This window comes from Amyelois transitella, chromosome 13 (assembly GCF_032362555.1).
Source record: "Amyelois transitella isolate CPQ chromosome 13, ilAmyTran1.1, whole genome shotgun sequence".
Classification (NCBI taxonomy): Eukaryota; Metazoa; Arthropoda; class Insecta; order Lepidoptera; family Pyralidae; genus Amyelois; species Amyelois transitella.
The window spans coordinates 4,861,101-4,871,874 of NC_083516.1; the positions used below are offsets into that span (position 1 = coordinate 4,861,101).

General features: G+C 33.3%; 2 protein-coding genes across 4 annotated transcripts; one reads left to right on the plus strand and one right to left on the minus strand.

Moving 5' to 3' along the window:
* Nucleotides 1-205: 205 nt before the first annotated feature.
* On the plus strand, nt 206-4,472 carry LOC106139840 (cytoplasmic phosphatidylinositol transfer protein 1). Its single transcript, XM_060947555.1, has 5 exons — nt 206-333; nt 716-787; nt 1,033-1,287; nt 1,666-1,791; nt 2,052-4,472. The coding sequence occupies exons 1-5, from the start codon at nt 307-309 to the stop codon at nt 2,193-2,195; spliced, it is 624 nt and encodes a 207-aa protein (XP_060803538.1). The 5' UTR covers nt 206-306; the 3' UTR covers nt 2,196-4,472.
* Nucleotides 2,561-10,007, minus strand: LOC106139983 (trypsin alpha-3). 3 transcript variants are annotated; one of them, XM_060947551.1, is made up of 5 exons: nt 9,826-10,007; nt 9,310-9,523; nt 7,714-7,820; nt 6,827-7,011; nt 2,561-4,832 (listed from the first exon to the last, which is right to left on the minus strand). In XM_060947551.1, exons 1-5 carry the CDS (start codon nt 9,929-9,931, stop codon nt 4,683-4,685), a joined length of 762 nt encoding a protein of 253 aa, XP_060803534.1. In that variant the 5' UTR covers nt 9,932-10,007; the 3' UTR covers nt 2,561-4,682. The 3 variants fall into 3 exon arrangements, with proteins under 3 accessions (XP_060803534.1, XP_060803535.1, XP_060803536.1); XM_060947552.1 differs by having other exon boundaries at nt 9,310-9,533; nt 9,826-9,937; XM_060947553.1 differs by having other exon boundaries at nt 9,822-9,937.
* Between the last annotated feature and the right edge of the window lie 767 nt (nt 10,008-10,774).

Sequence of the window (10,774 nt, forward strand, 5' to 3'; positions counted from 1 at the left end):
GTATAACCAAATATGCAATTTTCTATTAAAATAATTGGTTTATTGACTACTTAAAAATAAGAATAATTATTTTTATGTTAAACTAAACAACCATTTTTTTAATAATCTAATTATACTTAAATTTATATAATTTTGTATTTCAGTCATTTACCATACTGGCTACAGTCACTCATTCCAAAAATATTTTATGTGACTGAGAAAGCATGGAATTATTATCCATATACTATAACTGGTAAATATTGTAATTTTTATTTGTTATCATAAATAATGTTTGCCTAATATTTTTACAAGTTTTGTTTGTTTTTCATGTTATCCTCGACTAAAGAATACACTGTGAGTATAATTATTTTTGTTTTGTCACTAATTTAGTTTTTCATGTAAGGTTTGAAAAATGTGCAATGTGTAAATGTCTGAATTTTAGTACTTACATGTGTCTCTTTCTCACACCTATGCATGTTAGTTTTTGCACCTTCTACTACCATACTTCAGGGCTGAGGTCTGCTTTTAGACTTTTAATGGTCATAAATGTTGAACCTTTATTAGATATTGTATTTAGATTTCTTTCATTATGCCCAAAATTTTGCATGAACAATATATAAATCCATATTCTCGGAAGGGTAACCCTAAACCCATTAAAGTGCCACATGCATAATTTATTATTTTGATATTGGAATTTGGTAATCATTTAAACTAAGTTATATCTTTAATTTTCTAGTGTTCCTTCATTCCAAAGTTCTCTATATCAATTCAAACAAGATATGAAGATAATAATGGGACTAATGACAATGTAAGTAATATTTTTTTCTTTTTATTGATTTTGTTTATAATTATCTTATTACAGTTGTAAAAATATCCCATAGATGGGGATTATAAATGTGAAAGATTAGTTTTGATTTCTAATAAAATTGTATGCAAGATGAGAAAATTCATTAAATCAACATTTTAAATCCAACAATCAATTAATTGACTAGTTTATCACAAAAAATGCATTTAAACTATATAAAATTTTAACAATTTATTTGTACATTTTAGTGTTTAGGACTGACCCCTGAAGAGTTAGAGCAAAGGGATGTAGACTTCCTGGACATAGCTTATGATGAGATAAAGCCGCACCATTATAAAGAGGCTGAGGATCCAAAGTTCTTCAAGTCTGAGAAAACTGGGCGAGGCCCGTTGGTTGAAGGATGGAGAGACACACAGAAACCCATTATGTGCTGTTACAAATTAGTTAATGTCAAGTTTGAGGTGTGGGGGCTACAGACCAAGGTCGAGGAGTATGTTCAAGGGGTAAGTATTTATAAATGAGGAGATATTAAGAAGGAAAAATGGCGGGGATAAACTCTAAAGTCGGTGTTTTTATACACTAAGTACCTGTATTATTTCTGAGATATGTGAAAGAGAAAATCAAGATTCTAAAACCCCTTAACTGTGGTAGACGTCACCTTAAGATTTCTTGTTTCTTGCTTGAACCTTGCAGATAACTTTAACTTTATTTAAAAATGGCGAAGATCGATCAGCTGATGGTGTTGTTATACATACGAGTAAATCAATGACGTCGATAGTTTTATCTTAATAATCTAGTAATGAGTTTAAAATAAAACATGCTTTCTTGCGATCTTTACCGCTTATGACTGGATACTTTATTTATCTTCTTGTTTTAATTAGGCAATTCGAGAAATTTTATTGCTTGGCCATCGACAAGCTTTCGCCTGGATGGACGACTGGTACAACATGACCATAGAGGATGTTCGGGAGTATGAACGTGAAATGCATGAGAAAACCAATATAAAGGTAAAATTTTTAGTTTTTAAGTTCCTATTTATAAAGTGCTAAAATACCAATCATTTTAGCACAGATGATATGAAAGTTCGGCTTTTGTACCAATTAAGGCCATTAGTGCCAATATGTCTGTGGAAAGTGGTAGACATGGCACATAAATCAGATCCAGAAATTATAGTGTCCTTTTTTTCACAAATTTCGTGTAGAGTTTTTTTTTCTTCATATTTTTGGTTTGTAAATTAGTCCACTTGAAATGAATTTTTATATTACAGTTAAAAGCCAGTATTGAGACTGCTGAAGGGAAGGAGGAAGAAGGCGCGAAATCAGTGCCAGAAAGTCCAAAGAGTCCTAAAACACCAAAGAGTTCCAGTTCAACCCCGACTGGGGAAGGAAGGTCATGGTTTACATGGTCTTAATTCAACTGGACTGTTTCTCACGATCTCAGCTGTCTGCACAGGGTTCGGTTTTGATATGTGTTCATATGATGCCTTCCAACCATATCATGTGATCATAATAGAGCATATGTACTTCAAAATTGTAGTTCCTATTGTATCCTCTGTTTTTTTTTGTGCTGGCAAATGAAGCGTGAGCTTATAGGTTTATTAGGGAGACGATTTACGAACGTTGAGGCAGATATCTTGCATCTTGCTCTTACACTGAGGTCAACCTCAGAGTGAGATGGTGAGGGAAGGTAAAACACCCGTTTAATTTGTTAACCCCGAAATGATAAACTCCGCATATAAGCTACGTGCAGAATTGTTTTTTATTTTTTAATAGGGGATATTTTCAACCCTTTCTCAAATCTATGTAATTATTTCCATTGTTTGATAGTAAATTTCTTCCTTGTGAAATTAGGGTTAGTTTCTCTACAAAATTTTTGAACAAAATGTAGATAAGTATCTGTTGCTTTTAGATGTTGCCTTTTTCTATTAGAGATATCTTAAATTTTAGATTCCTATTCAATATATGCATTTCAGTAGACGCCACCTAGTCAAAATTGTGTTAGTTTCATAGTTTTACCTATCCCTTTATAAGGCGGTGTGTGTGACCGCCATATATTGGAAGTTCGTGTTAAGGTTTTACGTCAACTTAATTAGGCCACTGCAAGACACCACCAATAAACATTGCATGATTAATATACAAAGTAGGCTCGAGAGACAGGCAAGCCTTTAAAAAGCTACAAAATATTGAATCGTATTTATTTAGTATTTATTATTTACCGATTATACGGTATATATGTACATAATATATGCGGGGAAAGGATTTTGTTTTAACGTCAAGCTTTCATTTATATAGATAATTAATAAGTACACTTAAGTACGCCCATTTATTGACAATAGTTAAAGGAGTTAGATACTTTTTCATGCAAATTTTTAGGAAAATTGGACACAGGTACTTGCTTAAGTTCGGAATGATGGATTGGTTTAATTATATAATTTAGTAGTAATTAAGGTTTGCCTTACGAAAAAGTAGAAATTGTATTGAATTATACATGATATGATATATTAACGTTGACATAAGTACGTGCATTCATATGGCCCCAAACAATATTTTGTGTAGTACAAAATAAGTGATAGAAAATATTGATCATACAAGGTTTTCACAATTTAATCCACAATCTTCACTTATATTTCGGTTGTGGTTTCTGTACTGAAAACTGGACAACTTTTCTTAAAAAAAATATTTATAGCGAAAAATTATTAACTTAAGAAAACAATGTAACAGAGCCGACAGGAATTGAAATATTTTTCATCTATCGTCATAAGATTGCGGAGATAATTATTCGATTTCTCGTAGAAAAATTTGCACTAAAATTATATTCATACTATTTGTATATACAAATATGACAGTGATGATACTAAAACATTAACAATATCAAATTTTGTACCTTAAAAATATTTATGCTCTAACTAAAATAAAAAGTAGCCATTTTCTTGACCTCGGGCAATAATTGACATATTTGTTTCTTACATTATACATATAAATGAATAATTTTGACTGACAATACATTTATGTTATTTAGGCGCGTAAGCAATTGAGTTGCGTATTGTTTTAATTTATTATAATTATTATAGATTGATATTATACAAAGTTTGTATTTGTTATATATATATAATGCCATATTTGTGATGTTTCTATATATCAGAGTAGGTAGTAGTTTTCGAAGTAAGATTGCAATGTTGCCTGTTAATCGTATACTATGTAACATGTACATAAGTGTCACGTTTTAAAAGGCGTGGATCAGACTAAATATTTTTACTCTGATCTATACGGTAATGAATGGACATTTGCCTTAATATTTTTATTGCAACATAGTATTGCCATCTTATCAGATGCAGGCAATTGCAAAAGATTATTTTATATACGGGTTAATGACTTTATTGGGTAGATTTTTTAATGAATCCAAGTGGTGAGAACGATATTTCATAGCATCATTATTCCATAGCAATTTATATCAACGTTTTTTGGCCAATGAGGTTTAGTCACATCATATTCGAATCTTTATCTACATGGAGTGCCGTCATTAAGATCATATAATTATATACATTACAGTTATTTACTCTAAGTAAAATGTGTAATTCTATTCTGAAATACAATGCTTTGCTGGTATAAAGGAGTCTGGCTGGATTAGGTTAAGATGCATATGATGTTTAGAAAAAATGGTTGTTTATTAAATGGCAATTATGGTCCAATTTTATTTTTTATTTACCTATTTAATACCTAGTACCTATCTTTGAAAGATTAATCATTCGGGGCTCATAAGAACCTGTATTTTTTAAATAAAAATTACAAAACAATGTATGTATAATTTAAAATTTAAATAGGTTATGCTGATATTGATGTATATATATGATAGCATGTAAATTGAGTTTATGTAAGTAGTTAATTTTATTACCCCAGCTTCATAAAATATTAGTAATGTTACGTATCCAGTTCAAGTGGGGTCCTATACTGACGTAAACCCCAGGTACTCCTGCCAAGCCGCAGGCTAAGCCGTAGCTACTGATCCCTTGCAGTCTCCCATCACACATCAATGGACCGCCGGAATCACCCTGTAATTTAAAAAATCTTATTAGACAAATGAAATAAAGCTAGTAATATCAGTATAGTTTTTAGTTTTCATAGTTTCCATTGTAACCTTATTTAGGAATATTTAATGATTTTTGTGCGGAATTATGGCGGAATGTGAGGCGAAAAAAGTAGCCAACACAAGTAGAAAGTGCAAGAAGCATGTAGATAATATTTTAAAAATGACTGAAACATCATCTGCTTCTTATTAATTATGGAAGACTAGCTGTTGCCCGTGACTTCGTCCGCGTAAATTTCGAGTTGAATCTACAATAATGTGAAATAAATCAATATACTAATCATATGAAATATTAACTTAATTATGTGACCTTACCGAGTAATTTATTTTTGATTTTCAGTTTTTTTAAATAAAATACTCAACACAAAAATTTTTTTTTTATAAAAATATATCTTGTTTTCGTTGGGGCTTGAACTTAGACCGCCAATTTACGCATGTGTGAGAATTACGCATGTTATGTGCGGCAAAACCAGGATATTATCAAACTGATTTTCACTTATATTTATATGTTACTAGCGACCCGCCCCGGCTTCGCACGGGTGCAAAATTCGGAAAAAAATTATACATAAAAACCTTCCTCTTGAATCACTCTACCTGTTACAAAAAACCACATCATAATCCGTTGCGTAATTTTAAAGATTTAAGCATACAGACAAACAGACTAAAATAGCGACTTTGTTTTATACTATGTAGTGATAGCAATGATAAATGACTTCAAATTTTAAATTTCGTAACTTATTTGCAGGCAAACTCATGCCTTGAGATCATTCAAATTATATGTATATAAATATATGACACTACTATATGAATAGATGACACTGAACAACTGATTGACTAACGCACATCGCAATCCGCTTAGTTAGAAATAGAAATTTTGGTTTGGTGGTTCCCCTTATGTGTAATGGTTGTTAACCACTTATGTGGCCTAAGAATGCACTAGGAGAGGTTTTCGCGAGATTCCATCGGGAAAGTAAGTTTTTCGTTTTTACGCGGGCACAGCCGAAGGAGACTAATATTTCTAAGAGAGATATATATACATATATAAGAGAGATATATATATAAAAGAGATATATATATCTAAGAGATATATCTATCTATATACACCTAAATGAAATTATTCATATATACATATAGTCACGTCTATATCCCTTACGGGGTAGACACAGCCAATAGTCCTGAAAAGACTGAATGGCCACGTTCAGCTGCTCGGCTTAATGATGTAATTGAGATCCAAATAGAGACAGGTTGCTAGCCCATCGCCTAAAAAAAAGGATCGCAATTTTATAAGCCTATCCCTTAGTTGCCTTTTACGCCATCCATGGGAAAAAAATGGAGTGGTCCTATTCTTTTTATATTGGTGCCGGGAACCACACTTGAAATTATTCAAGTTACAAAAATTTTCGTTTGCCCAATCCAGTGAACAGATAAGCATATAAAGCACTTAGGATTTTTTTTTTCATAGGTTGATAGCTAACAGTGAAAAGTTTGTTGGAGTTAAAATTGGGCCAGGTTTGTATTAGTATACCGATACCTACTTAGGTACAGCTGCCAATTGATTGATGTCGTTGAAATCTAGAACGCATACCTATCTATGAAACAAAACTAATTGGATTGACTTCAGGAGACAACAGATGGTTAAGGTTTCTCGATAGTTATTATTATTATAACACAACATTCAATAGAACAAAAGCTCGAGTTGTGTGCACAGAAACAGTGTCCATGTCGAGAGTAGGCATGTCCGGTAATATGTCCGTGAAAATAAGTAAAAAGAAAATTCTTTAGAATTGTTGTATATAAAGCGTAAATGTGAAAGACTGTAACCTACTATACTATTATGTACTTTTTTACTAGTCTAGAGACAGTAAGTATACACTTAAACGTACAAGTACCTACCACCTAAACATGCGGTTAGGCCTACAAACCGTGGACCGTTGAGTGTTGTTGTTGTTGTTTTGTTACCTGACATGTGTCGGAGTTGCCGCCTGAGGCGCATATCATCCCGCTGTCTCGTAGTGGAGCGACATACTGGCCCAACAACTGTATGCACTGGTCTAGGGACAGTATAAAGACTTTGGCAGCGACAAGTATCTCGGATACTTGCTCGCTGACATCTTTATAGCCGTAGCCATAAATCGTGCATTCACCTGAAATAACAGCTTTGTATGAACCTGACCTTTAAATAAAATTGTAGGTTAAGAATGATGCGCGTTTATTTAAGTTCCTACCTAAGTACTTGAAGTTCTTCGCTTGCTATAAATAGAAACTACAAACATACATACATATCATCACGTCTATATCCCTTGCGGGGTAGACAGAGCCAACAGTCTTGAAAAGATTGAAAGGCCAAGTTCAGCTTAATTTGGCTTAGTAATGATAGAATTGAGATTCAAATACTGACAGGTTGCTAGTCCATCGCCTAAAAGAAGAATCCCAAGTTTATTAGCCAATCCCATAGTCGCTTTTTATGACATTCATGGGGAAGAGATGGAGTAGTCCTATTCTTTTTTGTATTGGTGCCGGGAACCACACGGCAAAGAAACTACTTAATTCGAAAGTTTAGTATTTTACTTTAATTAAATAAATACCTACTTATATAAGAATTCTCAATTTTTAAATCGAGCACTAATAAAGGATGTGGATGAAAAGTTTGTAAATATTTTAGGCACTTATCTGAACTATTAAACCCCAGTGTTTCCCTGCTCCTAAATATCGGTAATTGAATCGGGAATCAACTTTAGATAACTCCGTTGACTGTTGACGTTGACTTTCTAAATTAGTTAATGCTTTATAATTGAAGGCCTAAGTCAACATTTATATTGTTTGATTAAACGCTAAACAGTGATCACCTGTAATGCCGAAACTAAATGACGGTAGAATTGTATCATTAAGCCAGCTTACGTCGGACAAATTGTGGCTTATCCTTAAGACGGAGATGTCATGAGCGCTGGAGGCCCTGGAATATAGATGAATCATGTCATTATCGCCAGCGGTTTTATTTGGTGGCGGGTAATTGTGAAGAACTATAAAATATACCGCCAAGCTCCGCGATAAAGGTAGAACTACTTTAAAATGAGTAAAACCTTCCTTATTATCAATTAATTAAAAAAAAAAATTTTTAATTAGATTTGATGTTTTTGCGGGGATAACCGGACTTCAAGGCTTATAAAACAAAACACTAGGTTAAATCAAATCATTATTCTAAAGTGAGCATGAGTAGATATCTAACTTATTATTCGAAATAAAACTATATTTTCAAGAAAGATCTTCAGACGACAACAGATGTGGATATTGTCCATACGTACCAATCAATCAGAGAATAGTTGCAGAGAAGCCCAAGTAACCTTTTTTATTAACTTTGGCTACTGTCCAATGTTGGAAAACTATTTGAATTTCATAAGAAGTGGTATTGATAGGCGAAGTAAAGGTAGGTGCAGACTGTTTCAAGAATGAAACGAATACGAATTTGCTGTTAGTTGCAGCAGTAGCAGGAGCTTGTAGAGGTCATAATTTCATCTCGTATTCCGTACACGTACGGCAACGTCTTCATATTACAGAGCATAGGGGATAGAAGGTATAAGAGGGATGTATAAGTACCTAGGTATTTTTATTTTTTTGTCCAGGAAAATATTTTTTCTTACTTATTACGCATTTTTTAAATTATGGGACTCGTTCATTAAATATTTGTAATATAATAAATTTAAACTGGGTATGTCATCTACACCCGTCTGCCGATTTCTATGCAGATGACAATCGGACTATCATTGGTCCTATAGTATTCTGATTCATATGGTCATCATAATCTGTAAGTATATATACATATCTACAAAGATTTAGGGCTTAGATGGTACTTTGTTGCATGACGGTCACCAAACCTGTCATGCTGTATGGAGCTGAGTGTTGGGCAACGAAAGCGACGAATTAAAGGAAACTGCATGCAAGTGAGATGCGAATGTTACGATGGAGGTGTGGAGTGACAAGAATGAATAAAATAAGTATGTAACAAGTATATAAGAGGAAGTATGATAGTAGCGCCAATAAATGAAAAGATGAATGGCAATAAGCTGGGTTGGTTCGGACACATCATGAAAAGACAGGAAGGTCATCTTAGAAGTTAATCAAGTCACGTTCATATTTAAGGCTCTTTTAACTAACTTAAGAAATAGTGGAAGACCTAAAAAGAGATGGTTGGACGGCATAAAGGATAGTATGAGGAGAACGGGAGTAACCAGTGAGATGATAATTGACAGAAGTAATTGGAAAAAACTAACATACTGTGCCGACCCCACGTAGAAAGTGGGAAAAGGTACCTATCTAACAACAAAGAAGATGCTATTTTGTTGTATTCATGAATGTTAAAAATATTTGTTCTAAATAATTAAACTATCTAAGTATTTCTCCTAATAGGCCGAGCAATTCATTTCTCATTAAAATTATCGTCTTACTTATCGTACTGAGGATGTGTAATTATATCCAGCACCTGAGCTGTCGGGTATGTATCTTCTGAGCCGATGCAGTAGTTGTTGAAACTCAGAGTAAAATTACTATTGCCGTGGACACAGTGCGCTGCAGTCAGGGCAAAGTCTGGAGAAATTATGATCGCGCCGCATATTTGCTGGAGCGAAGCATTCCGTAACGATGCCACATTTTTGAATGTGCCTGCGAATAACTTTAATGGATGGAAAGAGTAGTTTTTTTTATTTACGTTATATTATGAAAATAAAAATTCAGGCTTAGGTCGCAAAGTGTACATTAAGGGTACTAGATACTGCCTGAATTAAAGGTTATGACTATGTACAGTCGCCTGTAGAAATTCTTGACCACTATTGTTTTAATTTGTATGCACAGGTTATATTTCTATGCGGAACTTGAATATGGAAATAGCCACAGCTATAAAAAACATATTAATTATTATGAACGTATGAACTTGATTTTAAGTATATAAATGTATATTTACCAACCGCAAGGCACATCATATCCTCCTACCACGCGTTTCACCCTTGCACATTCCGCTACCAAGAAATAAGTGAAAATTAAGCGACTGATAACGAATATTTTGCTGGACATTCTTACACGGTAATAATCAGTTAGATACTGAATTCAATGATAATTTTTCTTTACATTCATAGCAGTTAATGTGTAGAAAGTCGTGACATTGTCTTTATATATTTTTGAATTTGAACAACTGTTGGGGCTGTGAATGCGCATGCCGTCTTTTGTAATCGCTAGTTTTGGTAAACAGATTATTATTGTTCTTCGTATAGCGTATTGAGGTAAGTGAGGCAATATTTAAATGTGTTGGTTTTAGGTGTACATACTTATGTTTTCTCTGTTATCTCAGATTATTGTCGCTAATAGTCCTTCAGAAACATACCGGCAATATAGGGAATAACTTTAAATATTCGAATGATTGTTTAATATTCAGAATAGCAAGTCAAGGTGATGAATGCCTATCGCCTTGACTTGCTGTCTTACAAATTTTATCGATTTCTTACCGAGTATCTGTCTATGAGTGAAAGTGTATCAAACAATGGTTTTTCTATATTTATGTAGGTTTCCTATGTTCATAATTTATTTCATTAGATAAAAACTAACTCTTCAAAGTACCTAGACACTGCCTTTTGGACATGACTATCAATAAATGAAACAGTGTTAAAGTTTGTATTTGTACACGCTATTCTCCGGAATCAGTGGGCAGATTCTAATGAAACTTTCGTTATTGTGTAGTTATAGTTATTATTCCAGAGCAACATGTAGTGGAGAACTCATTTTGGACTACCTCATAAAACTTGACTGCAAAATAACCCTTAAAGACAAGTGATACCCTTATAACAAATATGAAATTATACCGTAGCAAACGTCGTTCAGCCTGATGAGCATTTTCTAACAACGTACGAGTATAAACAATTG